We start from the raw sequence: 27,972 nt of genomic DNA on the forward strand, positions 1-27,972 counted from the left end.
GTAGGTTGGACAGGCCCATGGCTGCGATGGTTGAGTCAGGGCTGATCCTGTCTCAGATAGGGGCTGGGGTCGATGGGAGCTTGCAAGACCCCTCCAGCCCCCCAGTCCCATGAACAGCACATGGAAGGGTGGGCAGGAGAGGGGAGGGAAGGACGGTGCCTGCTAAGAGCATTTGCTGGGCAGGTTGCGTGGTCAGCGAAAGGCCCATGCCCGACCAGGTGGGGAATGGGGAAGCCGTTCAGAGCCCCCCGAAATGCCTGCAGACAAATGCTGGGGCCAGGGTCCCAGGGCAGAGGCACGAAAACCAGCAAGAAAAGCTGCAGAAAGCTGCCTGGAGGTGCACCCCAGCCAGGGCAGAGCCTGCGGGGAAGGACCACGGACTTCACCAGATGCAAAAGCCCCTGGAAAGGAGAGTAGGAATGAGCAGATCCCCATGCGGAGCAGCGCACAGCACGGGGCAGCCACGTCCTGTGAGCCAAGGAGTGCAATGATAACGTGAGCAGCGCCACACGCTGCGCAAGAGGAGCTGCTCCGTAGGAAAGGACACGATGCGATGCGAGGGTGGGCCGGGCATGGTCCAGTGGCTACAGGAACGCTTTGCCCTCCGCACGGACAGTGCTACCCTGAGGGTGAAGGCGAAAGGCCAGGGGGGAAGGACAGTCAGGGTTCGTGGGCTGTGTCTGATGCCCAGACTTCCCCGAGGTGTCTGGTTTGAGGACTGTGTCATTCAAGGCTTTCTTTAGAAAGCTGCTGCACTACAGCCCTAGTTATACCTGTTGGCAGGTCTTAGGACCGTGCTGGGTCAGAAGTCCCTAGGATGTGTTTCTTCTTGGTTCAAGGCTCGATAGGCTGTGACGGCCTCTTAAAGCAGAGCAAAAGCACTTGGAAATCCCCACGACGAGGGTGGCGGAGTCCAAACGGAATAAATTAAAATAGCTTCAGGAAAAGGCAGAGGCCTTCCTCCAAGCCTGTGCAAAGCAGGGTCTGTGCAGCCCCGCGTATGCCTGTGGCCTCTGCTTGTGTCTGAGCCCTGGTGAGGGGCCAGGGCTTTCCCACTGCAGCGGTGCAAAGCGTCCCTCTTTGGTGCAGTGCAGGAGACCTCCCTGCCCCAGAGGAGAAAGCTCTTTCTCTCCACTGCTTGGAGAGAGATCTCCTCAAGCCCCCATGTCCGGGGTATCTGGTGCCCGGGGCTCCTCAGCCTGGTGCCATTTCTCTGGTAGCTGAAGTCCCAGTGCTGCTCGAGGGCTTCACTCAGCAGCGGGCACGCTTTCCATGCTGCGGTCTGCCAGACCACTGCAATCAGCACCGGTGCTTGGAGGGCAGGCATGCCTGGCACCTGCCCATCCCGTGCCGGCACCTTCAGCATGTGCCTGCACCAGCCTTCCTCTGCTGTTGGCCACGATCACCTCCGCACTCCTGACCCTGGCAAAGATCAGACCACATGCTCGTTCAGGCTCCGGAGCAAGAAACTGCTGGAGTGCCCTGTGTAGTCCTGGTTATTTGCAAGGGATGGCCCACATCTGCGGTCGCAGGAAAAGCCAGCGAGGACAAGCACCGTTTTGTGGAGGAACACGGTGCAGCTCTTCCTACTACCTTAGCCTCCGCGGGTGGGGACAGATGGCGACTGACCGTGGTCTTCCCGGCCCATGCCGGACGGGGTCTGAGAGGAGGCAGGCCAGAGTGTGTGAGGGGCATCACCCCTGGGTCACCTTCTCCCGGGGGCCCCGCACAGGGCCTTGCACATGCCAGGGAAAAAGGCAGCAAAGCAGGAAGTTGGCTGGGAGCTGGGGGTGGAAATCTCCCGCCAGAGAGATTGTTTGTTGCAGAATTATAAAATTCTTGTGGTTTCTCTGCAAGCAGGAAGAGTCACGGACAGCGAGGGCAGGAAGGGAGCTCAGGAGGCAAGTCCTGTCAGACCAACCTGGCAGCCTCTGTGACCAGGTCATAAAAGCCTTGGACGCAGGTGTCGCGGTGGACGTAGTCTTTCTGGACTTTTGGAAGGCCTTCGACACTGTCTCTCACCCCATTCTCATTAAGAAATTGGGGGACTGTGGTGTCGACACCCACACAGTCAAATGGGTCACCAACTGGCTGGAGGGCCGCACCCAGAGAGTGGTGGTGGATGGGTCATATTCAACCTGGAGGGATGTGGGCAGTGGGGTCCCCCAGGGCTCGGTCCTCGGGCCCACACTGTTCAACATCTTCATCAGTGACTTGGACAAGGGGTTAAAAAGCACCTTGTTCATACCTGCAGGCTGGGGAACTCCTTCTCATCAGTGCAGAGGCAGAAAAGGATCTTGGAGTCATCACTGATGCCAAGATGAACATGGGCCGGCAGTGTGGGGACGCGGTCAGGAAGGCCAACCGTACCCTGTCATGCATCCACAGATGCATCTGAAGCAGGTCCAGGGGGGTGATCCTCCCCCTCTATGTGGCACCGGTCAGGCCGCAGCTGGAGGACTGCGTCCAGTTCTGGGCGCCGCACTTCAGGAGGGATGTGGACAGCATGGAGAGGGTCCAGAGGAGGCCACTCGCATGATCAGGGGACAGCAGGGCAGGCCCTACGAGGAGAGGCGACGGGACCTGAACCTGTTCAGCCTCCACAAGAGAAGGCTGAGGGGGGATCTGGTGGCTGCCTATAAACTTACTAGAGGGGGGACCAGCAGGGAGTGGGAGAGACCCTGTTCCCCTGAGCACTACTGGGAGTAACAAGGAACAATGGCCAGAAGTTGACTGAGGTAGGTTCAGACTAGATATCAGGAGGCGTGACTTCACGGTCAGGGCGGCTAGGATCTGAAACCAACTTCCAAGAGAAGTGGTGCTGGCTCCTACCACGGGGATCTTCAAAAGCAGGCTAGATAATCATGTAGCCGGGGTCATTTGACCCCCAGCATCCTTTCCTGCCATGGCAGGGGGTTGGACTTGATGATGTACTCAGGTCCCTTCTGACCCAACCAATGATGAAACTATCTAGTCCAACCCCCTGCTCACAGCAGGACCAGCCCCAACTACATCATCCCAGCCAAGGCTTGGTCCAGCCGGGTCTTCAACACCTCCAAGGAAGGAGCTTCCACCACTGCTCTGGGTAACCTGTCCCAGTGCTTCACCACCTTCCTAGTGAGAGTTTTTCCTCATATCCAACCTCAACTTCCCTTGCTGCAGCTTGAGCCCATTGCTCCTTGTCCTGTCATCTGCCCCCACTGAGATCAGTCCAGCTCCATCCTCTTTGCAGCCCCCCCTGCAGGGAGGTGAAGGCTGCTGTTCAATCCCCCTCGGTCTTCTCCAAAGTGCCAGCACTCACCTGAGGCAACTGCATGGCCAGGCAGAGATGGGCAATACCCTGTGATCTCCCTGCATCCTCCCTCTCTGCATTCGGCCTCTGGCCCTAACACGTCTTGCCTTGCAGGGGAGGGTGAAGAGACATGTCAAGATGATCCTGGAGAGGCTGCTGCGCACCGTCAACTGCCGGGTGATTGTCTTGGACCGGGAGCACAGTCTGCGAGTGAGTACTGCTGCCTTGCGGCTCTGGGCTCTGCGGGGCTGGGTCTCTGGGGGTCCTGCAGGGGCCACGGCCTGGGCATCAGCTGTGGCGATTGTGTCTAGGAGGTCCCAGGGGGGTCAGAGGCACGGACAACTCGCCACACTGTTGGAGAAATATGTCCCCGGGGCAGGGAGGGGATGTGAAGCAGGGCTGGACGTGTCTGGGGAGGCTGGCACGAGCATGGAGCGTCGAGCGTGGCAGCTCCGTCCGAGGGGGCTGCTCAGGGCGTGCGCTGCTGACTGCGCTCCACGGTGCTGGGGGGTGGCTGCGAGCTGCCCGAATCCTGCCAAGCTGCCTGCTTCAGCCAAGGTTGACACCGCTGCCGTGTCCCGGTTTCCAGCACGCGTCTGTCTCCGCACTCGGCGACACCCTCGGCTGGAGTCGCCCGCTTTCGCGGCTTCAGTCTGAAATTCACCTCTGGTTTGGACAGAGCTCATCCCGCCTCGGGTGGGGCTGGACTCAAGGTGACCTCAGGGGCCCTCCGCCCTTTCCCTGTGGCTTGTGACGAGAGAGACATTGCTCTGGCCCTGCCAGGTGCAGGTGCCAGGGCTTTCGGTGTGCGACAGGTGAGTGTGGAAAGTGTGCAATGGGGGCTCTTCTGGTTGTGGCCATCAGTGTCAGCTGCTCCCAGGCTGCCCTTTGTACTGCAGCGAAGGCGAAGAGCAGCCTTGGCTGATTTCGGGTAGGAATGGGAAGCGCCAGCTTCCCAAGTGCTTTTTGCCAGTCCGTAGATGACAAATGCATTTGGTAATATCTCCCGGTGACCAGCTCGTTATTGGTCTGGTAGCTGTCTCCGCCGAGCCGCTCATTTTCATGCCGCATCGGTGCTCCGTGATTGCAGTGGGGGTTGCAGAGCTTCATCATCTTCATCCATTCCTGGAAGCTGGGGAAAGGGGCATAAATCTGCCAGCATCTTCCCTGCTTGGCAGGCTCCAGGAGGCGGGAAGTTCGTGTGCATGGGGCCAAAGCGAAAGGGGCTCTCCTTTTCCTGGTAGCAGCAGGTGCAGAGAATGGGCGCAGGGGAGCAAACACACTACAAAGCTCAGGCATGTCCCTTGCAGCCCCTGTTGTCCCTCATCCGGGAATATGCGTGGCCTTGCCACCACAATCCTGTGGCTCTTGTGTCTGCAGTGACACTAAGTGCCCCATATCCCTGTCCTGTCCCATGGAGGAGCTCCTGTCTTCGAGGCCCCGTGGCCCATCATTCTGCCCCAGGTGCGTGGCTCAGACCTGCAGCCACTGGTCCCTTGGGGCACGCCTGGCCTCATTCGGTACGGACGTGCTCATCCAGGCCCCGTGCTGAGGATGCCGCCTCCCAGGCCAGCTGAGCTGGGAACGGGAGGACAAACGGGTCAGAGCCTCAGCAGGGACCTGCCACCAGTGTTAGCGCCCAGTAGATGCCACGTGTGTGCCACGGTGCAACCCAGAGGTGCAAAGGAGCACGGGAACGCCTGCACTGGCCTCTGCATGCCAAGGCTGCATGCCAGCAGCTGCGTGGTAGGCAGAGGTGAGACCTGGAGCCACAGCCCAGCCGCTTGCCTGGGCACCTGCAGCAAGAGGTCCCAGAGCCTGAGGCCAGAGGAAGCTCTTCCCTTGGGGAGAGCGGGGGCTTGTGCCCACGGCTGGGGGTCCTCAGCTACCGAAGCCCACCGTGGGTGACTCCCCTTCTGCACGGGCTCCATACAGACAAGCAGGGCTGCAGGCCAGACAGCCTCCACGGTGCATCGTGGTTCAGGAGGGGGCAGCTGGGGGGGCACGGGCTGTGGGCCTGGCTAGGGACACCTTGCGTCCTCCCTGCCACCCTGCAGGGGCTGCGTGGTCCCCAGTGGGCCCAGACCCCTGCGCCTCCATGCTCCGCATCTCCCTCCAACAAAGGGGTGAATTCTTCCCTAAGAGCCAAGCCACCCCCACAGGACAGCACTGGCCCCCGGGAGCCCCCAGCCCCCATTACCATGCGCAGGTGGTCTCATTAGGACCTTCTTGCAGCTCTCCATCCCAGTGGATCCCTACTCCCCCTCAAGCTGGAATTGCTTTTTCCGAGCATGGCAGCGTCTCCTCGGCGCACTGCATCGGGGCGCTCACCACGTCACGCTCCACATGCAGAGGCCGTCCCTGCCTGCCTCCAGCCCCCTGCGATCTGGGCCCCTCATTAAACCATGAGTAAATCTCCCCTCTCATGGGCATCCAGGCAGAGGCTGGAGTATTGGAGCTGCTAATTGCTCTCGCGCTGTAACAAGTTAATGCATCCTGCAGCAGGCAGCTCCCAGTCTCGGCCCCCACTGCCTCCGGGAGACACGACCAAGGCCGCAGTGCTTCCATTCAGGCACCGGCGAGCAAAGCTGCCATGTGAGCCGAGCTGGCCGGGGCTCGGGCTCAGACAGGCTGCAGCGGACAGGCGCTTGTGGCGGAGCTGACCCCACACGGGTCCGTTTTGCTCGCACTTCTCCCTGTAGCGCCAGTCTCCATGGGTCCTGGGGACCAGGAGCCTTGGATCCACTTCCCTTCAGGACTGGTGCCTGGAGCCACAGGGCTGTCCTCCTTGGGTGCGCACAGCAGCGCTGCACGTGGAGGGTCTCACCCCCGATGGCTCCGAGCCGCTGGGAGCTGCCACGGCCCATCTATAACGACCCGACGCCCCTTGTCCTGGCCTGTGCCGGGCTTGGGTGCCACGTCACGTGGCTGCATAGGGGCTGGGCCCCCACTAGCGTGTGACACCACGTGCACGGGAATGTGTAGCACAGGGAGGGCCAGACGTCTGACAGTGTCAGAAGCTGGAGGTGGAGAAGGTCCTGCCTGTCTCCACAAGGCCAGGGTGAGTCTCTTTCCTGCTGTTTCTCTCCGAGTGCCCAGGTTTCTCATAAGACCACACAGGAGAGCTGCCATGTCCCGGGCAGACCCCTCCCATGTCTGGCTGCATGGTTGGAGCTGTTCCCAGGCTCGGTGCGCACAAGGACAGCCCTGGTGCTTTGTTTGTGGGGAGGGGGTGAGGGCATGGCCAGAGGCACCAGCAAGTCTGTGATGGGAGAGGCTTACTGGGTCACCACTGCGTGCCCTGCGGGGCAGGGATGTTCCCTGCGGCGTCTCGAAGGTGTACAGGTCCCTCCTCGTTGCTCAGCAGCCGGGGTCACCGGCACGGGATCACAGCTGAGTTGAACTCCACTCTCATCTGAGCCTGGGAGGGACTGAAGTCTCCCAGGTTCTTGGGAATCAACTGAAATGAAGCCCCTGCAGAGGCACTGATGCTGCAGCCCAGGCTGGGGATGGGGACGAGGCTGAGCCAGTGCTCCTGCTGGCACCAACCTTGCAGGGTCCTGGCCGGAGGAGGGGCGAAGGCTCGAAGGAACTGAACCTGTCACTGGAGGCCCATGGACGGGAGTTGCGCTAACGCTAGAGAAGGCGCTGGCGGCACTTGAGAGGCACGGGCAGGAGCCCTAGTGTAGACAAGCCTCCGGCAGCTTCCCCAGCATCTGCCATGACAGCAGCAATGGGCATGCAGTGGGGATAGGCTGTCATCTCCAGCCCTCGTCTCCAGTGACCCCCTGCATGCCCCACAGGTCTTCCCGGGAACAAACGTACGCTGGCCAGGGCAGGGGTAACAAAAATAGCGTCTCCCTGGAGTTTATTGATTTCTCATGAAATACAGCATTGCCCGCCCCCCCTATTTACACAAGGGGTGTCAGTAAGGGAACCCGAGAGAGTTAGAAATAGAAAAGCTGGTGCTACCCAAACCCTGGCCTCGAAGAGAGGGAGAGCAAGGAGAAGAGAGTGCTTGTGGTATCAGCAGTGGACAGTCCCGGGGACAGTCCCGGGGACAGCGGGGCCCGTCCTGCCACCGGGCAGTGTGTGTCTGCGTCCCGTCGCGGGCAGCACCTTACATCACAGGAACCAGAAGCACTTGCGCCTGGATTTTTTGGAGTCCATTTTTGTAGGCAGCTTTGGCACCGGAGACGGCTCCTGCCGACTTGGCGTGGCAGCTCGTGCCATGATGGGGGAGCTCGGGCCTGACTCGCTCTCGATGCTGCTCAGCACCCGCTGGAAACGGCCTTCCTGCTGCCGGAAATCGTGCTCCACGCTGTGTACCGGGGGAAAGGAGACCAGGTTAGTGGGCCTGTAGCAAACCGCCATCCAGGCACATGCCAGCCAGGGAGGAAGCCGGACCGGCGGGGCTCGGCCTGCAAAGTCCCTCCTGCTGGCTGCCCTCCACCCACGCGGGTCTGCCCACACGGAGCTGCTTCCCGAAGCACCTCCCTCCCCGCGGCCCTTCAGGATGGACCTCGCCGCACGCGGGCAGCACCCATGTGCGAGGGGCTGGACCAGCACTAGGGGCTTCGCCGAGCGGGGCTGCCTGCGGACCAGCGTCCCAGCACCGGGGCCACTCTCCCCACGCACGGTCAGACTGTGGCTCTGGCTAGGACCTTGTGGGCTGCTCTGTCCAGGGCCGCAGAGAGATGCAGCGGCCTGTGCCTTCGGCCCTTGCTAGTCACAGAGCTGTGAACAGGAGCACCCTGCTCCTCTGACTTCCCTGACCACCTCTATTGATTTGGCTCCCTCCAGGCAGGGCGCACGCAGAGAAGGATGGTGGGTGCATGAAAGCCTGGCTCGGAGGTGGGCTGGCAGGCCTGGACCCTGCATTGAATCCTTCCCCTGGCTTCTTTTCTTGGGCACTGAAGCCTGCAGGAAAAGCAGCCAGTCAAGGGCCAAGCAGCGCTGAACCAGCTGTGCAGGTAGCCCAGGGCCGCGTCTCCGCCAGGGCCAGTGCCAGCTGCTTCAGGCAAGGGCAGCGTTGCTTGCACAAGGGGCTGTGGCTGACACCAGCAGCCAGGCAGTTGCTTTCCCCTAAGCTCAGTCCCCCCAGATCTAATGCCCTTGGCCTCGAGACCCCCTGTTCATTCAGCCGAGCAAAACGTGGAACTTGTCAGCAAAGACCGACAGAATCCACCTCCTGCAGCGCCAGGCGCTGCTCTCCTGCCTCAGCCTGTCCATGTGCACACGGCATCCCCGCAGTGCCCGACTCAACGGCGCTGCCTCGGGGCACTGTCCCTGGGCCACAGCGGCATGGAGAAGGCTGAAGTTAGACTGTGGCCGACCCCCATCAAAGCTGCCTCTGCCACAACTGCGCGGCTCTTGGCGGGCGGTGAGCCGTGTGGCCTGACAGCAGGACGCTTGTCCCTGCGGCAGTGAGAACGCGCTGGCGCCCACATCACTGTGGCACTGGAGACCTCCAACGACCGGCTCCACCATGCAGCCTCGGGCTCTCTCTTGGGCTTTGGTTCAGAGGAGCGCACCTTTTGGACTCCCCCTCTCCAGCCGTTGCGGGCCAGAGGCACTGCAGGCGTCAGCTCGCTTCACCAAGAGTCCCGCGGGCAAAGCCTGAGTTCGGGGCGCTCCTGGGTGGTGCAAGGCAGAGCTGTGCAGAAGCAGCATTGCCACGTGGGCACGGGGCCAGGCCAGCTACACCTAGCGGCAGAGGGCACAGCCCAAGGGCAGCGCTGTGAATACAGCTGCCCTGCCCGTAGGAGAGCTGGCATGTGTGGGGGTCTGGGCAAGGTACCCGGGCACAGCAGGCCTCTGCCGTGGCCTTGAGGCTCGGTGCCCTCACAGAAGGTGCAAGGAGATGTCCTCCTGGAGATGAGCCCCCAGTGCACAGCTGGTCAGAGTTGGACCGCGTGTGACTGCATGGCTGGAGATGCAGGAGACCCATGCTGTGCCCCATGCCTTCTGGGTGGCCTCAGGGAAGTAATTTCCTCTCCTGGCCTTAGCCCTTGCTTGTGATGAGGATTATTGTCCCCACGGCTCTGTCTGCTTGCTCTACTTCGACTGTAAGCAGGTCACGGCAGGGCAGTCTCCCTGCGTCTGTGCAGAATGGAGCCTAGATTTCAGTCACTGCTGCAAGGGAAATAACAGCACAGGGAGGCTTTGCGCAGGCCACGGCTCAGCAAGGGGCACTGGGACCATGAGCATCCAGCCGCCCCTTGCCCCACAGCTGAAGGCAACAACTAAGCCATGGGCAGAGCCGGGAGGGAACCCGCTGCTCGCCCACGGGTTGCACCGATCTCCATGAGCCTGGGCGGCACCGTCCTCTGCTGCCCCAGCGTGCAGCCTCGCGGTCACCCAGCAGCATGCAAACGGGGAAGCTCAGGGGGCCTGGGTATGATGCACCCCACGTGTCCGTCTCCTCGTGCTGCTGCGTCCCACCAGAGGACCTGGTGCGGCACGTGGACTGCCGCGAAGCCCAGAGGGAGTCCAGAGCGAGAGCTGACAAATGCACCAACCCGCCTCCTCCAGATGTGACATCTCCTCCCAGACACAGCGCCATGCAGAGACAGGCTCGTCAGTCCCGATTAGCACTGAAATCCCCCACGAGCGACGCGGTGGGGGGGCTGCGGTTAGCTCTGCTGCAGACACACATGGAGCCAGAGACACAGATACAATGAGGAGAGACATGCACGCAGCGCAGCAGGCATGCGACGGGCTGCGGGAGGGATGCCTGTGTGTTGGTGCAGGGTGGGGGGGGACCCACGCATGCATGCAGGCACCCTGAGAGAGCCCCTTACTCCCTCATGGTGGGACGTGCACAGAGCAGGTAGCCAACACTTGTCCACGAACACGTGCATGCAGGAAAGTGTTGCTTGCTGTCAGCTCCGCAAAGGGGCAGCGCAACCCTGACCCCCTGCAAGCGAGGGCGAATGGAGAAGACACAAGTAATGACAAGCCAGGGCCATGCACGGGCACACGGAGGAAGCTGGACACCGGCAGCCAGCGCCCGGTGGATGCACACCGAGACACCCGGGGATGCCTGGACACACAGCAGGATGCACCTGGGTACCTCCTCCCAGAGGCCAGTGGGCCGGCCCCCGCCCTCCGCACGGACAGGAGTGGGGCCGCTCCTCTCCCCCGTGCTCGGGGCTGGGTGACTTCTCTGTGGTGCACGGGGCGAGATCTGGGGAAAGAGAGAAATGGAGCGAGGTCTTCCTCCCCCCATGCACTGGGCTGGGCGCAGCTGGCCCAGGGCCCCACGCGCCAGCCAAGGGGAGCGGGTGCCTGCCACAGCGGCAAAGCAGCACGGACTGAAGGGCCGTGTCGGGACACGATGCCGGGCGAGGGGCCGTCACTCCTCACACGGACCTTTCTCATCGCAGTTGCCGAGAGCCTCGCCGGAGCCAAGACCGAGGGACGCTGCGTACCAGACAGGGAAGGCAGTGGCGCTCAGCCCCATCCCCAGCATGCGGCGCTGCTGGCAGCCCCCTCGCAGCCCTGAGCCCACCTCGGTGTGCCAGCCCTGCGCGACACCGCCATGGGTGTCAGCATCATGGCCTGACCCTGGCATCGCACCCAGCCCGAGGGCATGAGAGGCAGGTGAGAGCTGCCGAGCTCACCGCCTCCCTTAGCGAGCGACGTCGAGGTTTATGACCTTCGCCGTAGCGCAGGTCCCTTGTTTGGTCGCAGACGGCCTGGTTCAGCCTCCAGCATCATCGGTCCCCCTTTGCTGCAAGGTCAAAGCCCGGGCTACCAGCAGGCCTCTCTCGTGCGGATACTTGCTATCCCGTGCGCCGCCCCCGCACTCACAGCTTCCCGCCGTGCCTCTGCATCCATCTGAGCGTCAGGCCATCATTGTAGTGTGCCTGAACCCTGTTTTGGGGGGCCCTTGCCCCCGGCTGCCTTGCAGTCCCTTGTGCAAGTGAGGTCTGTTTCTGATGTCACCCAGTGCCCTGTGCCCATGTGCATCTTGGCCCTTGATCCCTCTGCTTTGCAGCCCGGACCCCTGCGTAGTGGCTCGTCTCTCCCTGAAGGGCGCAGCCGATGGCCCATCTGCCTTTGGGGCAGTCGCTGCACTGACCCGAGGGCGAGTTTTGCTTGTCCACAGTTCAAGATGCAGTTTCCCCCAAGCCTCTGCACTGATCTCCTTGAAACCTGGCAGGCTTTGTGGCCTCTGCAAGAGCTACCAGCCCTGCAACTTTCACCCCCCTGTAGCTTAACACACACACGTGACGTGAATTTTGCTCTCAGAACTTCAGGCTGCACTTTCCCAGAAACCCCTGCACCTATCCCCTTGAAACATGGCACGCGTCATGCTCTCAGCAGAGGCTACCATCCCTGCAAGGTTCATCTGAATCAGCCAAAAGGCACCAAAGTTATAGATATTTCATTGATTCCCCTTTATACCCTATGGCTAAATCTCTGAATCTTTTCCGAATCCATTCGGAAAGCCTAAAGCTTCCTGCGATTCGATCTGGATTCGTAGATTGGGCCTCCGAATCATCTCCAAATCCGAATCATGATCCAAAGCTTTGCACAGCCCTCCTGGCCAGCTGCAGCACAGCACTCGGCATCCCGGAAACACCTCTGCTGAGCCCTGCGCCCTCCCCGGGGCCCGAGACCTGCGCCCGACCTGCAGCACCAGGGACGCTGCTGCCTGGGAGCAAGGACGCAGGGCTGCCGGGGGCATGCAGATGCTGCCCAGCTTGGGCAGGGCAGCCTCAGAGGAAGACCAAATGCTTTGGGCAGGTGAGCCCGTGGGGCAGGAGACAACCTTGTCCTCGTGGCTGCAGCTGCCTGGAGGCCACGGTGGAGTCCGACCTGGGACCCTTGAGACTGGAAAACTGGGGTTTCTCCTGGCTGCACTGACGGCCCAGGCACCAGGGAGATGCACCAGCGTGCAGAGTCCCTGCCTGTCCCTGCTGCACTGCTTGGGAGAGCTGGCCTGTGCTCTCCTCTCCTGCTACGGCACCACAGGGCTGCGGCTACCCATGCACCAGGGCTGGGGCCTCCTACACCGCCTCTGGGCAGAGGCCAGAGGGAGAGGGATAGAAAGACCCAGGCACTGTCACATGCCCTCATGCCCTCCTTTCGGCACTGCAATGATGCAAGAGGGGCACTGGTGAGGACAGGATGACATGCGGGTGCACAAGGGGATCTCGGAGTCATAGCGGACTCCAAGATGAACATGAGTCGCCAGCGCGATGAAATCACCAGCGAAGCTACCCGCACGTTACCATGCACCAGAAGATGCATGATGACTAGATCCAAGGAGGCGATACGTCCCCTCTGGTCCGACTGCAGGTGGAGCATGCGTCTGCACTGCACTTCAAGAAGGATGTTGATAGACTCGAGAGGGTCCAGAGGAGGCCACTGGTATGGTCAGGGGCTTACAGGACAAGCCTGACAAGTAGAGACTGAGGACCTGGACCTCTGCAGCCTCCGCAAGAGAAGGCTGAGGGGGATCTTGCGGCTGCCGACAGATTCATCGGGGGGCACAGCAAGGGAGCGGAGATGCTCTGTTCACCAGGCGCCTCTTGGGGTAACAAGGAGCGATGGTCACAAACTGACAGAGAGCAGATTTAGGCTGAATATCAGGAAAAACTTCTTCACGGTAAGGGTGGCCAAAATTTGGAATGGGCTCCAAGGGCGGTGGACCTCCCCTACCGCGGGGGTCTTTAAGAGAAGGCTGGACAAACACCTGGCCGGGGTCCTCTGACCCCGGTGCTCTTTCCTGCCCAGGCAGGGAGTCAGACTCAATGATCTGTTGAGGTCCCATCCAACCCGAACATCGATGGATCTGTGCTCGCGGGGAGCAGAGCCAGCCTGCCTGGCCAGTGGGACGGGGCTGCCTTCCGGCAGCTGCAGATGCCCAAACAGCACCAGCTCCCTTGAGCCCCTGCCCAGCCCTGGTGCCGGATGCCCAGGGCACAAGACGCCTCTATGTGCTGGGCTGGCTGAAACCCCTGGGGCTCGTGCTGGCCTGCTGGGACCCAGCCCCAGCTGCAGGACACGAGGCACGAACATATGCAGGCCACATCTCTGTGGCCAGCAGCAGGCAAGCCATTAGCCTGGTGCGCAACAGGGCTGGCTGTCCAGCCCCAGGCTCTGCCTGGACACGAGTGGCTTGGGGGGCAGCTGAGAGCAGCGCTGCAATGCGCGGCCACGGCTGGAGCCGGTCTTCATGCAGACACCCGGCCACGTGCCAGGGACCCGCCTGGGCTGTTCTGGGGGACTGGTTCTCAGCAGTAAGTGTGTGCACGTTGGGTGGGGAGGGGTCTGCGTACGCATGCACCGAGTGCCAGAGGCCGTAGGGGATCAGAGCAGGGCCACTGGAAAGGCCAGAGACCCTGCTACTCTGGAGATGTTCAGTCCCCTGCACAGGGGGCCCAGACAGCCCAGACCCTGTGCAAAAAGCCTGCCAGGTGAGAGGGCCCATGCGCCTGCCCAGGGCTGCTGATATATTTGGGGTCCCACAGCATGGACACAGGTACACAAGCCCAGCCCCAAATGTGGCGCGTGGCGGAGGCGGCAGCACCTACCTGTAGATGATGCAGGCACAGTCTCGGCAGGTCCCGCAGTTGGCGATGTCCTGTCCCGTCCGGTAGGAGTGTCGCCTGCGGCACAGCAGAAAGCCCGTGAGATACAGCCGCGGCAGCCACTACCCAACCGGCATCCCCAGGGCCTTTGCGTCTACCTGCCTGGGCACTGACCCACGTGTCACCAGGGCAGGGGTGGGCGCACGGGAAACCCCTGGGGAATGCCAGCTCCCGGGGCTTGGGCAGGCTGCTTCCCCTGCCCCCGGGACAGGATGTTTTCAGTGCCTGGCCAAGCGGGGCTGGGACTGTCCAGAGCCGGCTGTGCGTGCCCGGGGCTGCGGCTCACGAGGCAGGGGCAGAAGCCGCCCAGTGCTGCATGCGGGTTCCCACGACCACAGCACCAGCATCAGGGGCACAAGCTGCCCCTTGGCCATCTCGCAGGGCTGCGGGCTGCCTTTCCCACAACACAGAGGAAAAGGGAGCCCGTCTGGATGTGTGGACAGAGAGGCAGCGGCTGGGAGCAGGACCTGCCCAGCCCACTCTCCTGTCTGTGGGGCCAGCCCCGGTGCAAGAGCTCGGCCCCCCTCATCCAGCCCCAGTGCCAGGGATGGCCACAGCTCAGGGACAGGGGGGTTTGGCCCCCAGCTCTCTATGAGGTGCTGCCTGCACCAGGCGCGTTCCCACTAGCTGTGTGCTTTCCAGCACCTGGCAGCCCTACAAGCACCCCTAGTTCATCGCACGGGGCAGGGAAGCAGGTCCTCACCCCGGTTCCCCTGGCTCCTGGGGTAGCCACGTGCTTGGCAGGCAGCAGCGAGGGGCCTGGCCTGTCCCTTTCTGGGATTGGGAGGCTGGGGCTGACCTGGCTGCGTGGCATCTGGTGTAGGGGACGGGCTCGTCTGCTCCTGAATGAACCCAAGCTCCTTCCTTTGATGCCCCTGAGTCAGCCGGTCCCGTTCCTAGCTACCGTCCCTGCTTGAAGTCTGCATCTTACCTTATCCAGCCCCCATCCCCGCTAACGCAGCTTTCACTGCCATCTCTGGGGTACCAAACTCCTTCTCCCCATGATGGCCACCTCCTCGCCTTTGCTTCGGGACCCAAGCGATTGAGCATCTTAAGCCTCTCAAGGTTTCTGCACCCCCCAGCCCATTGCTACAGCCCTGCTCTGGGCACTTCCCCGTGCTCAGCATCCGGTCGCCAGGAGGGATCTGGGCCCAGAAAGGGCCTCGTGGCTGCCGTGCAGAGGCAGTAACAGCTCCCTGCTGCTCCGTGCACAACCCTCCTCCGCGGGCGCAGCTGCCAACTCAACACAGCCCCCGGGTACTCCTCAGACGTGCGGCACGTCCAGAACAAGGACGTCGCAGGGCCGGTCCTGCCACGCACCCTGTGCCACGTGCCCCCGCGGTCTCTTTCAAGCTCCTATCACGAGACATGCCCGTGCTCCCATGTACTTCAGTCAGGCTGCAGACCTGGGCTGCCCCGTGCCCATCATCACTGTCCCTGCCCTGCCAGCCGTGCATGCACGGGAGAGGATTTTATATTGTGCTCTGGGTCATTGGTAAAGACACTGAACAGCGCAGAGCCGAGACCAGGCCCCTGCCGGACACTGGTAAGATACCCCCTGTGCTGATACATCCTTATTTACAATGATGTTTTAGGCTCAGCCTTTTGGGCTATGTTTGAGGCCCAGCTATTTAACTCCCTGGGCACAGGCTGCCTGATCTGGAGTGTGTAAGCAGCATTTAGCAATGAGTGCAACACCCGCCTTGTTCTGATGGGAGAGGAAACATCTCTCTCACTGCAAGACATAGAAACTTCATCTTGCCTCTTTCCCACAGGAGAAACACTTCTGCTTTTCTGCATCACAGTTTTATTTCCTTTATCTTGTCTCAGACCTGAAACATGGTCAGGATTTGCTTTGTTCTCGAGACAGTTAAAGAATTCATGCCCATCACCTTAACCCTGCTCATTTATGCTGTCAGCTTCCCATATCAACTCCTTGCATCTCCTAACCGCCAGTTTTCACTGTCAACTTCCCTGTTTTTCCTCTTTCTATGTGTTGTTTCACATCCTCCTTTGACCCAGATGTCAGAAGCTTCCTTTGGCAATTGCAGAATTGGGGAGTTTTGGTTTTTGTGGGCACCTAACACATCATTCCTGGTTCCCAAATGCTATTCCCATGTTTTTGTTTAATGGTTTCCCATCTCAGAGGTGCGAGTACATGGGGGCCTGACATCCCTAGCTCCCCTCGGGAAGAGGGCTGTCACCCAGAATGCGTCGAATACCTACACGTCCATCATCTCAGCCCCCGCTGGCAAAAATAAAAGTCAGTGCCCTGCCCTGTCAAGTCAATTGTGCTCACGACTGCATTCAGCTACAGGGAACTGAGACCGTACGAGCAGCGACAGAGCTGTTCTGTTTGCACAGAAATGCCATCGGTCACGATCGCTTAGTCTGTGTCCCAGGTCGAGGTCTTGCCTCGAGTCGCCTGGAGCGGTCTCCCTGGGCCAGCCTCTTTCCGCCTGCAACGTGCAGAGACTCCAGATCTGTTTTGCTACGGGCAGCAGGGCCCGGATCCAACTCCCCCGGGACGGCGTAGGTTTTCCCTGCACATCACGGATGCAGGTTTGAGGCGCTGCGTTTGCTGTTCCTTTGTCTAGTCTGGCGTGTGCTGCAGACTCCCCCAGCCTTCCTCCCGTGTGATCTGTCAGTGCAAGCAGAGCTGCGCAGCGGAGGCCCCGCCAGGCACTTATGTAACAACCCCACAATAGTTTCCCTACTCTTTGCTGTCCTGTCCCATCTCTTGCTTGCTTATGTGACCCGAGCTGTATGCTGAAGCGAGGTCCTAACTGAGCTGCAGACAGCGCAAGCAGGTGCCTTTCCGAGCAGACACGGTGCCCTCGGATGCAGCACAAAGCTCGAGGGGTTCACGATTCTCCCCTGTGTCGGCCTTGTCTGGTCCCTTGGCACTGAATCCCGTCCTGCTGACCGTGCCCTCACTGGGACACGTCCCCATGAAGCTCCTCACACGTCTACACACTCAACTCCTCTCAACAGCCTCTGCAAGCATGCCTCCGCCCCCCCAGGATCGCCTCTAGATTAAACCCCCAAGTCCCAGAGCTGCGGGGCTGGCAGGAACCTGTGGGGCTGGGTCACATCCAGCCCCAGCCCTGCCAGAGGCAGGATCAGCCCCGTCCAAACCAGCCCAGACAAACAGAAGCTCGTCGCCCCCTTGCTCGTTACCCTTCTGCCTTCCTGCCCCTTGCTCGTTACCTTTCTTTGCCTCCCCGCGATGCTCTTAGCCACTGACAGCTGCAGGACGAATTTTACCTCTCAGCCCACAACGAGCTCCTCCCTGCAACAGCCCTGGCAGAGGCCTTTAAAAAATCCAAGTGTCTTGTCAGCTACACGCGTGTGACAGCCCCAGAGCCACGGGGCTGGTGGGGACCCGCAGAGGTTGCATCCAGTCCAACCCTGCCTGAGGCAGGATCAGCCCTGTCCAAACCCCATGTCTGACCTCTGCACAGCCACCCCTACGGTGTGACTTACAAGGCGTAACGCTCGAGTCAAGGTCTGCCTGCATCTATTAGCATATATGCAGATTAAGCTCATGGAATCGTTTGCTTGAATCATCACAATCCTGCCTCCAACTTCATGCAGCAGAGGGGAAAGGGAGCTCCCTGGGCAGGCTGGGACTGCCTGCATCGCCCCTCCCGGGAAGGGAGCTCTTCCCAAGGCCGCGCAGCCCTGTCCTGGCCTTGGCCCTGGCCCTGCGCTGGGGATGGGCTGGGACACCCCGTGTCTTCCCGGCAGGAGCCGCTGGAGGCATCCGGACAAGGACAAGCCAGATGGGGCTGGGACCTGCAAGGGTTGAATTCCCTGCTCCCGCCAGGGCTGACCAGCAGGTCTAAGCCCGGATTGGGGCCTGCGTGGCAGCTCTTCTCTCCCTCTCCCCGTCAGCTGTCACTTTGGTGCCGTGGGCTTGGGAAGGAGGGTCCTGGCCTCGTGCGTCGGGGTGGCGGACACTCGGCTGCGACATGGGCAGCGAGACGGCTTCAGCCCGGGTCTAAGCTGGTCACTTCCTGCAGACCGGCATGGGGTCAGGGCTCAGGCCTGGCCTGTGTCTTGAGGGGAAGTGCATGGAAAGCAGGGTTGTGGGTGATGGGCAGCCGCGAGGCGGAGGTGTCTGGGGCTGGCTCCGTTTCAAGGGGGCCGGGGTCTTGCTGGAAGGACGTCTGACCCCGGGCGGTGTCCCCATCCCCATCCCCGGGGCCGTGCCAGCGCCCTCCCACCCGGCCACCACACTGCCGTCTGCTCACCCATCGCGCTGGGCCTCCTTCTTCTCCAGGTCCTGGATGACGTCCAGCAGCACCTTGATGGTTTGTTGGCTGGTCTCCAGTACCCCTTCCAGGGACTGCAGCTGCGACCGCAGATCCCCCATGTCCCCGGGGCCCACGTGTCCCTGAGATGTTAGGAAGTGCTCGTCCCCCTTGGACAAACCCACTTGCCCCTTGGCTGCAGCGACCAGCTGCAGCAGGTCCTGCACCTGGCGCAGCGTCTCCGACTGCTCGGCTGTCAGACAGGGCTCGTCCGGCCGGGGGGCCCTGGGGGTCTGCCGGGACAGCGGTGCCCCCTGGCCAGGGCGGGCGTCGCACTGCTGAAGCCCCTCCAGTTTTGTTGGGCCCCCGTCCGGCTGAGGGGCTCTCAGGCGGCTGCAGAGGCTGTGGCTGGGGGGCACGGGCAGGGGGCTGCTGGGACCCTGATGGCTGAGGGCGGCTGGTGTCTTGTCCGACGCAGCGGGCGGCTGGGCTGTGCCGGGGCTGTAGGGTGGAGGGGGCCGGTCGGGGCTCCCCCAGGGCTGGGGGGGCACGGGGCTTTGGGAGGAGCCCTGAGCTGCCTGGCCGAGCCCGTGGCCGTGCGGGAGCGGTGCGTGCTGCTGGCGGTCGTGGGCCACGGGCTGCAGTGGAGGGTCCCACGGGGGCGAGCTCTGCTCCGCGCACCGTGGAGGCCTCTTCCCCGCGGGCGGGGGGCGCGGGGCGCCGTGGCTGCCCTGGGGGCTCCCGCAGTGCGCGGCGGCCAGAGCGGGGCAGAGCTCGGGGCTGGGGGCGCAGCTCCGGGGCTGGGAGGTATCGTTGGCAGCGGGGCACCGGCCGGCCCCTGGGTCCTGCGGGCAGGGAGCCCGGGGTGGCGCAGCTGGCCCGTGGCACAAAGTGGCGTGTGGCGGGGGGCCGGGCAGCCCCGGTCTGCTGGCGTGCTGGGCGGGCGGCGAGGCCGGGAGGTGGTTGTGTGCGGAAAGGCTGGTGGGGGCCCGCGGGGCCGGCTCCCTGCTGGCGCCGAGCCCCCCGGGGCCTCGGCGGAGCTCCCCGGCCAGGTCGCAGGCGCTCCGGCTGCGGGCGTGGGGGCCCGGCGGTGGGGGCTTGTGGAGGCTGGGGGAGGTCTGGATGGCCGTGCTCGTGCAGCCCTTGCGGGGCAGGGGCAGCGTGAGCGAGCCGGCCGCGGCCTGGGGCCAGCTCTGCCGGGGGCCCGAGGCACAGTGAGCCGCCGGCGCAGGGCAGCCCCTGGGCGGCGGGGAGGCACATGGGGTGTGGGGCACGGCGGGCGCCGGCGGGGGGCTGGTCTCCTCCGCGGCGCCGCCGTCCACCAGGTCCTTGAAGCGCACCTGCTGCGTGCGGTGGCGCCGGCGCTGGAGGCGGCGCTCGGCGTCGGGCGAGTCGCGGCGCAGCAGCGCCGAGCGCACCGTCATGGCTTTCTCCTGGCTGCCCTCGCCGCTCGCACCCAGGCAGGCCTTGGCCTCCTTGCTGACCATGGCGCCGCGGCCGGCCGGCCTCCCTCAGGCACCGGACGCTGCGGCCAGGCCCGGCGGCCCCGCGGCTCGGGAAGCTGGGGCAGGGAGCCCCTCCTGGCCCGTCGGCGCGGTGCCCGGGGCGTCAGCCTCGCTGCCAGGATGCGGGCGCGGCGGGGGGGGCCCCAGCATGCTGCCCCCGGCCCCTCTAGATCCTCCGGCGGCGCGCCCGAGCGCCCGCGGCCCTGCCCGGCCCCGCGCCTGGCGGGGGGCACCGGGAGCCCATCGCGCCGCCTGCCCGCGCCGGGTTCAGTCGCCCCCCGAGCAGGGTCCCATAGGGGCAGCAGGGGAGCGGGTCCAGGCCCCGCTCGCGGCCCCGGCGCTCCTGGCGAGTGCAGGCCCTGCGGAGACAGACAGAGAGGCCGTGAGTGCGGCGTCGCAGCGCCGGCTCCTCTCCAACAGGACAGTTTCCCCGCGCTCGGCCCTGGCCCCTTCAACCCTCCCTCGGTGCGGCAAGATCACAAGAGACGAGCTTTGATCTCCGCTGCCTCCTGCGCACAAGGAAGGGGGAGGAAGCCCCGGTAGCATAAACACGCGCCGCTACCCCGCTCACAGCCCCAGGCAGCCCCGCCGCGCGGGCACAGGGGTGGCAGGGCTGCCCTGGGCTGGGGAGGACCTTGGGCCCATCCTGCCCTGTCTCCTGTGTCCCATGGGGCAGGGAGCGGAGCTGGGGGGAGAGCGACCGGGGCTGAGCAGGGTTTTCCCCGGTTCCTCTCCCTGCAGCCTCCAGCACTGAGGTCCGGGCAGGGCTGATGCTGAGCCCGTGTCCCTCGCTCCCTGCCCCAGAGCCACCGATGCCCCTTTCCACTCAGCACAACTCCGAGCTCCAGTGAATTCGGCCGAGCTCTCAGCTTCCCCCCCATCTGGGGGCCACAGTCCCCCCTTTCATGCCCACCTGGGGAACAGACTTGTCTGGTGCCAGGTGGGGCCTGGCCGTGGGGGGGCATTGCCCCAGGCATGGAGGCTGCGCACCGCGCCCGCATCTCTCTCAGGAAGATCTGAGGCCACCTGTGCCGGGGAGGCCGGGATGGACGTGCTAGAAAAGCCTGAGCTTGGGATCCCCTGGTAGCTCCCTGCTCAGGGTCAGACCTTCCTGAAAGCAGGCTGCAGTACAGCCCCATGCACTCAGAAAATAGGGTGCAGCTGCGTGGCCGTGCCCGGGGCCAGGGCTGCCGGCAGCCTGCTGAGACTCCAGCAGAAGCAGCTGGCGAGTCTCTTCCCTCGCACCCTGCACTGAGCAAGGAAGCCGGGACACCGAGGCCTCTGCTGCACCCTCAAAGGCCAGGGGCTGCCATCAGCAGGGCAGTTTCCCGCGGTGCAAGGGCACCCCACCGCAACACGGGCCAGGGCTCTTGTGCCAGGCGCCCCACACAGCATGGCCCTGGCCCTGGAGATCGCCCGGCACGGCAGGGCGTGGGGAAGACTGAAGAGAGCGGGAGCAAGGAACAAACCCAAAGTGCACAGGAGACAGGACAGCTTTGGGCATCCTTTTATTCCCAGTGCAAGGAGGAGCAGCCTCCCCGGCCAGGGAGAGCTTCGGGCTGCCATAACTGGGCCAGGACCACGGATCATGGACAGAGCGGTGCAGGGATGTGCTCACTGGCTATGGCCTCGCCTACCCCGCGGTGCAAAGGAGCCCCGTCCGCTCAGCCTGCTTGCTCTCTGTTTTCCAATGGGCCCCTCAATGCCTCCAGCAGCTTTGGCTCTCGTTTCCCCAAAACCTCTCTCATACAAACGACTGAATCCAGAAAACCATGTGGGCCACACCGTGCATCTTGCCGGTGGATGGGGTAAGAGGCAGGGGGAGGCCCTGGGCAGCCCGCTCCACTGCCACGTGCACAAGGAGCAGGTCCTGACTCGCACCCCTTCATGGAGGCAGTTGGGAAGCCGTGTGGGCAGGCGCTGGCGCTCTTGCTGAGGCCTGGGCCAGACTCCTCCTCGTCCCAAGCCTGGGGCAGGTCCTTTAAGAAGGGTGTAGAGAGACAGGAGCAGGCGCAGAGGTGAGCGATGGAGAGGATATAGGGGTTGCATTGTAACGCAGGCACTTGGAAAGATGGAAGCACCTGGGTATGTTTCATGGGATGAAAGGAGACTCAGGGTTTGAGTGGTTGAGAGGCTGCCCTAGACACTGTCCTGTCACTGCAGAGGGCCGCTCGGGAGGCGCTGAGCTGCAGCTACAGCAAAGCAGGCTCAGGTCCAGTCTCGGGATGGCGAGGGCTGCGGGATGAGGGAACGGGCTGCTCGGGGCAGCTGCAGACTCCCCTTCGCTGGAGGGCTTCAGGAAGAGGCTGAGGATGCATCCACCTGGGACAGATGGGGAGCAGCGGTGCAGGGGCTGGGCCAGGGGGCCTTTGCGGTCCCTTCCAACCTGACCTTGTAACTCTGTGAAGGGAGATGGGCATTGGGGAGCTCTCAGCCAGCCGGGGCTCAGGCTCGAGGGTAGAAAGCACAGCCAGGCTCAGCCAGCCCGACCCAGAAGGGAGGCAACACCCGGGCCAGGAGATTATGGGACTGTCTGCCTGAGGGTGACGGATGCTGAGCAATACTGCACTGGCTGATGCAGGATTTGATTAATACGGAGTTAGTGGAGGGTCGTGCAATTCATGCCAGTCACCAGAGCTTGATGGAAAACAGCTGGTCCAGCTGACTCAGCGCCCGTCCCGATGAGATTACAAGCGTGGCTGACGGAGGCAATTGGACGGATGTGCACGACTCCAGCAAAGCATTTGCCTTGCTACCGTGTGACGTTTTGATGAAGATACGAGAACAATGCAAGATCGACACAGCACACGTCAGTGGATTAAAAGCCAGTGAACTGAGAGGTCTCAAGATGGAGTCACCTAGCGATCTTGTGTCGCGTGTAGTTGTGCTCAGAGGTCGGACACGGGGTTTGTCTGGGCTGGTTTGGACAGAGTCAACCCGGCCTCAGGCAGGGCTTGGACCTGACATGGCCTCTGCAGCTCCCTGCCTTCTCCACGAGGCCGTGCCCGACAGCCAGATGTGTGGTTAGATCGGAGCTCTCGGGACGCCAGTGGACATCTGCGTCGAGGTCCTGGAGGAAGCCTGCTGGCCCCACCAAAACGGTGGAGGAAGACACAAAGATTTGCGGGCTGGGAAGTGGTGGGGAGAGCCAGACCACTTGGCAAGCGGAGTGCAAACAGCAGTGTAAGGCTTAATGCAGTCAAGAGTAAGGTCATTTCTGTAGGAGCTGAGATGGCAGATGGTGCCTGCAGCACGCCTGGGGCTCGGCGAGGATGCTGTTACACGGCAGGTGTTCAGAGGAGCCACCGCAGTGACCACGGGATGAAACCTACCTGGGAGCAAAGAGAGGGGTGGATGACTCGGTCCTAGTCTGCACAGAGAGGAACCGATCCCTTCCTTGAGCACCCGCGGCTGGCCGAGACCCCCAGGCTGGGAGTGGGAGCTGAACAGCCCGAGGCTGTGCAGAAGCCGCAGTATTTTTCAACTGCGAGGTGATCAACCACAGGGACATGTCACCCCGAGCTGGTGAATTCTCCAATTCGGGCTGAGCAGACTGAGAGCAGCCGCAGGGACCAGCTGAGCTGCTGTGCCGCAGCTGCCGTCATTGTCACCCACGGCGAACTAAAGGAGCTGGCGGAGATCCCCGTGCTCACCCCTGCCCCCGGGAGAGTCAGACTATCTCCACCTGCCCTCCGTGGGCTTTGGCCTTTCCTGCATGCGTGTCCCAGACGTGCGCGGCTCAGGGAACAGAAGAACCAGGGCAGGCGCATAAATCTGCTCCCCTGACACACGACGGCAGGAGACTAGATTGATGGGCAAGGAAAGTGACCTTTCCTGCAACTCCGCGGGAGAGCGCAGCTCGCTGTCAGGCTCTGCTGTCAGCCTGCGGCCACTCCTTACGGGACAAGCGTCGCCTGGCCGGGCCCCCAAGGGGTGCTCCCAGCTCCACGCGATGCCGGAGCCAGGCCCGCAGCACGGAGCCGAGGGGATCCACCCTGGCAATGAGGCCACGCGTTCACCGGACCTTCCCATTCATCCCTGCCAAGCTGCGGGAAAGTGAGACCGGAGAGGATCTCCTGGGTCTCCGAGTCCGGTCCCCTGCTCCAGGGGCAAGGACATCGCCCGAGTCTGTTCAGAAACCAGCTGCACTCCACTGGAAAAGTCATGCAGGCGGTGGTCCCTACCGCTGCTCCCGGGAGGCCCCTCCGAACCTTGCCACCTCGGTGACCAGACCCCTCTCAGGGCCCTGCCACGCATTCGCACGATAGCTCGAGAGAAACCACCCATGAAGCTGTTGTGCATGTTCAAGCACTAACTGTGCAGCTGGCTGCCTCTCTTCATAGCCATATGGACATTGTAATGGAGCGAGAATTGCTCTGCACGTGTGGCCAGTCTACATTTATTGTGCAGTTGACCCACTAAGTGCGTAATATATGTAATGTGGGGCAGGCGCCTTGTTTCCAGTCTAAATGTATTCACAGCCACTTCACCCCCATTTGTTCTCGGGCCTTTCTTCTTCAGCAGCTCTTCTCCCTCCTGGTGCTTTGCTCCCCCATCAAGCTGGTGATTCAGCCAATTCTCCTCTCGTGACAGTCCCTGGTCCTCCCTACAGCCTCTCTGCACCTGCCTGGGCTGGGCTTCATCACACTTGAACGTGGGCAACCGGGGCTGCAGACTACCTCCTGCTGAGGCCTTGCACAGACCTAGCCCAGCGGCGTTATCACCTCCTGCAGCTGCATCCTAGGACCATGCGTGCACCTGATTCCCTTCTGCACACTTCCCCGGCAGCTGTGTGGTCACACATCCTCTCCTCGCACCTCCTGGTTCAGCTGGTGTCTACCCACAGCAGCAGCTTGCCCCCCGCGACCTCCAGGTGTGCGGCTCACTCGTGCATGACAGGATGGCTTGTGCCCTCGACGTCTGCGAGCCGGGCTCAGGGTGAGGCCTCTCCAGGCTCTGCAGGAGGCGAAGGGGACATGGCTCAGTGCCCTGCTATCTCCCAGCTCCGGCTTGGTGGGAACATCCAGCTGGGCCCTTGTTGTGGTTACAAACAGTGGAAACCTGCTCGGGCCAAATTATTCACCTGCATGAGGCATTGCTGTGGGCCCTGCTGCTGTGGCATCTGACTGCTTTACAGGCTCCAGTGCATTTGTCCTCGTAGCTTTTGCAAGGTAGGACAGTGCTGATGTCCCTATTTTACATGTGGGAACTGAGAGACAGAGAAGCTAGGTGACATCCCCAGGGTTGCACGAAGAGTCGGTGGCAAAGCACGCCACAGTCAGTGGAGCACTTTCAAGCCTTTTCCTTGTTGGGACAACAGAGAGGAAGTTGTGTCGCAGACACCAGCTGAACCACCGTGCTCCTGTCTCAAGGTGGAGCTTTCCTCAGTCTTCCTGGACCCCGGCGTGGGACGGGCGCTCCAGTGCCCTGCAGCTCACAGGGGCTGCCTGTCTACCAGGCAATGGTAGACAGACAGCCCCTTCAAGCTGTCTGTCTACCAATCCCCTCTTCACCATGCATGCCCCCCCAGGCCCAGAGGAGCCCCTCCGGCAGACAAGGCTCAGCTCCAGGTGGAAGGACCAGAGCATCCAAGATCTCCGGGCGTCTCTGCCACGTCCCGCTCCCACAGCAATACAACAACAGGAACAGCCAGGGACTGGCTCAGACCACAGGTCCATCCCGCCCCATCTCCTGTGTCCCACGGGGCAGAGAGCAGAGCTGGGGGGAGAGCAGGGTTTTCCTGTTCCTCTCCCTGCAGCCTCCAGCACCAAGGTCCGGGCAGGGCTGATGCTGAGCCCGTGCCCCTCGCTCCCTGTCCCAGAGCCACTGATGCCCCTTTCCTCCCAGCACGTGTCCAAGCCCTGGTGGATCCGGCCAAGGTCTTGGCTTCCCCATGTCTGGGGGGCCACAATCCCCCTTTCATGGCCTGCTGGGGAAACAGACCTGCCTGGTGCTGGTTTTAAACTGCCAGCTGCTCCTTTTGTGCTGTGCCGCCTTGTTCCCGCCTGGCGAGAGACAGTCAGTAACAAACCCCTAGAGACTTTCTCTTCCCCTTGTAGTGTGTTGTGAACCCTCCTCCTGGCCCCCCTCCAGCGTCTCCTCTCGGCGCTGCCCAGGCCTGGCCTCCGCAGTCTCTCCTGTGCAAGCTCCTCCGCGGCCCTCCTCCTCCTCCTGCCCTTCTCTGCACCGTCTGTCTCCACGTCTCTCTCCCTCTGGAGCTGCAGGGACCGGAGCTGGGCACTGTGTTCGAGGTGCAGCTGCCCCAGGGATTAATAAAGGGGCATGACAATACAAATAAATTAAACGGCACCTGGCCCAAAGGCTCTTTGTAGCCACACAACAGGCTCATCCCCGAGACTCCTCCAGCTCCCTGCTTTCCTGGGCCCCCTCCCTGTGTGACAGGCCCAGGCTGTCCACGAGGAGCAGGCAGTCGGATGGCGAGGCCCCAATGACGCCAGCTCTGGCCGCCAAACACAGCTACCCTGGCCCATTGCTTGCCAAGACGATGTGCTGTCTAGACCACCTCGGGCAGGCCCCGCACACTGGCCACATCTCCATGCAACAGTGCAAGACATTGGCTGCCTATGAACATGACCCAGAGCATCCCCAGCCTCAGCAGCATAGTGCTGGGCTTGCTCCTGTCCCCGTGGGCTGCACCGCTCGCAGGAGGGTGTGCGCAGAAGGCCTGAGGGGCCGAATCCCCTCTTCAGATAAGGGGAGTCTAACAACACAGCACGAGTCCCCGGCCTGCGCACAGATTCTCGATCCAGTCTAGCAGCCAGGCCCCATTCGGCTGTTACACCTCCTTGCGTGATGCTCGCTGCCGCCAGAGCCCTGGTGACGTGCTTCAGCCGTGAAGCAGGACCCTCCAGTGCTAGGTGGAGCACCACGCCGGGGCTGTGGAGACTGGGGTCCACTCCGTGTCTGCCACAGATCTGCTGGGCGACGCTGAGCAAGTCATTTTACCCCCCAGGCCTCAGTTGCCCCATCTGGAAAATGGACGCAAAAACCTGGCCCTCTGTGGTAAAGCACCTTGTGATCTAGGGAGGACACGCACTAGGTCAGGGCGATGCTGCAGCATCTTCTGGATGGGAGAAAACCCACTTGGTTACTTGTGGCTTCTGAGTGCTGCCATAATGGAAATGGTGAATAATTATAATTGATGAGGAAGACGATCTCTGCTCACAGACTGCCTGTCTGAGCGAGACTGCCCTCGGGCCCACTCTGGCTGTGCAGGTGCATGCGACAGATTTCAAAGCACACCGCACCCATCCACATCCTGCGTCGGGGCTGCATGCCCGAGTGGGGCCTGGCGGCTGCCCAGGCAACACTTGCACACCTAACACACAATGCAGGAGAGCAGCTCGCAGCCCCCAGACCCAGCTCCGGAGGCACTGCTGCTCCGAGGGCATCTCTGCTGGCAACCCTCGAAGGCAAGAGGCCACGTGCCGGTAGCCCTGGCTCTTGGGGGACGCGCTCGCCCCCCGCATGCCCTGCATGTCCGGCTTGGGAGACGCCGCATGTGAGAGGCGCCCGGGCTGCAGCTCGGGGAGGCACGTGTGTGGCCCCAGAGGCACCCTGCAGGCGATGCGCACGGGCGGAGGGCCTGGCCACAGAGAAGAGCGTCCAGCGCCGAGGCCCCCTGCACCATGGCAGCACCTCTCCCGAGCCAGAGCCGCGGGGCTCGAACCCCGTGCTGTGCGCAGGGTTACAGCGCGGGGCGGGGTAGCTGAAGGCTGGTGTGCCGGTCCTGGGGCCCTGCCCGGGGCGGCGAGAGGCCCGGCTCCCAGGGCGCAGACCGCAGAGCCGGGTCAGGGGGATGACGGCGACTGACCCCGCTGTCAGGCGGCCCCGGCGCGCCCCACGCGGGGCAGCGGGCACCAGCCAGACGCTCGGGCTCCGGCCCCGAGCAGCCGGGCGGCCCCGGGCGACCCCGGCCCCTCGCTGCTCACGCAGGTCCGTCCGGGGGCTCGTCCCGCGCCCGCCCGGGCACCCCCGCAACAGGTGGCCGGAGCCGCGGCCGGGCACGGGGAGCCGGGCTGCCCTCCGGCCCCGGGGCAGGGCGGACGCGCAGCCCCGCTCCCCGCGGGGACGGCTGGAGCCCGCGCCCGGCCCGGCCCGGCCCCGCGGCGGCGAGCGGCGCCCGAGGGACGCTGCCCGGCCCGCCCCCGCCCCGCCCCGGCCCGCGGGGCCTCACCTGGGATGCGGCGGCGGCGGCGGCGGCGGCGGCGGGGCGGTGCGGGGCCGGGGGCTCCGGCGCTCGCCGGCGCGCGGCGCGGCGCGGGGCGGGGCGAGCGAGCAGCGCGGGGGCGGGG

At 63.0% G+C, this 27,972-nt stretch overlaps 2 protein-coding genes across 2 annotated transcripts in view; one reads left to right on the forward strand and one right to left on the reverse strand.

Moving 5' to 3' along the window:
- Positions 1-27,972, forward strand: part of LOC149869944 (dedicator of cytokinesis protein 2-like) — a 107,967-nt gene that overhangs the window by 65,293 nt on the left and 14,702 nt on the right. The window contains exon 29 of the mRNA XM_090035178.1: positions 3,407-3,502. Coding sequence (XP_089891304.1) covers positions 3,407-3,502 — 96 coding nt within the window. The remainder of the gene's footprint in view (positions 1-3,406; positions 3,503-27,972) is intronic.
- On the reverse strand, positions 7,137-27,963 carry LOC149869945 (uncharacterized). Its single transcript, XM_090035264.1, has 4 exons — positions 27,855-27,963; positions 18,153-20,016; positions 13,840-13,914; positions 7,137-7,613 (listed from the first exon to the last, which is right to left on the reverse strand). Exons 2-4 carry the CDS (start codon positions 19,637-19,639, stop codon positions 7,418-7,420), a joined length of 1,758 nt encoding a protein of 585 aa, XP_089891390.1. The 5' UTR covers positions 19,640-20,016; positions 27,855-27,963; the 3' UTR covers positions 7,137-7,417.

This window comes from Crocodylus siamensis, chromosome 2 (assembly GCF_052110815.1).
Source record: "Crocodylus siamensis isolate JL-2025a chromosome 2, ASM5211081v1, whole genome shotgun sequence".
Lineage (NCBI taxonomy): Eukaryota > Metazoa > Chordata > Crocodylia > Crocodylidae > Crocodylus > Crocodylus siamensis.

Excerpts from the sequence above, each read along its gene's own strand:
- LOC149869945 (XM_090035264.1), bottom strand. The coding sequence starts at position 19,639 with ATGGTCAGCAAGGAGGCCAAGGCCTGCCTGGGTGCGAGCGGCGAGGGC. Across the intron at positions 13,915-18,152 it reads AAGGAGGCCCAGCGCGATGG|GCGACACTCCTACCGGACGG; the intron begins GTGAGCAGACGG and ends GCTGTGCCGCAG. Across the intron at positions 7,614-13,839 it reads TGTGCCTGCATCATCTACAG|CGTGGAGCACGATTTCCGGC; the intron begins GTAGGTGCTGCC and ends CCCGGTACACAG.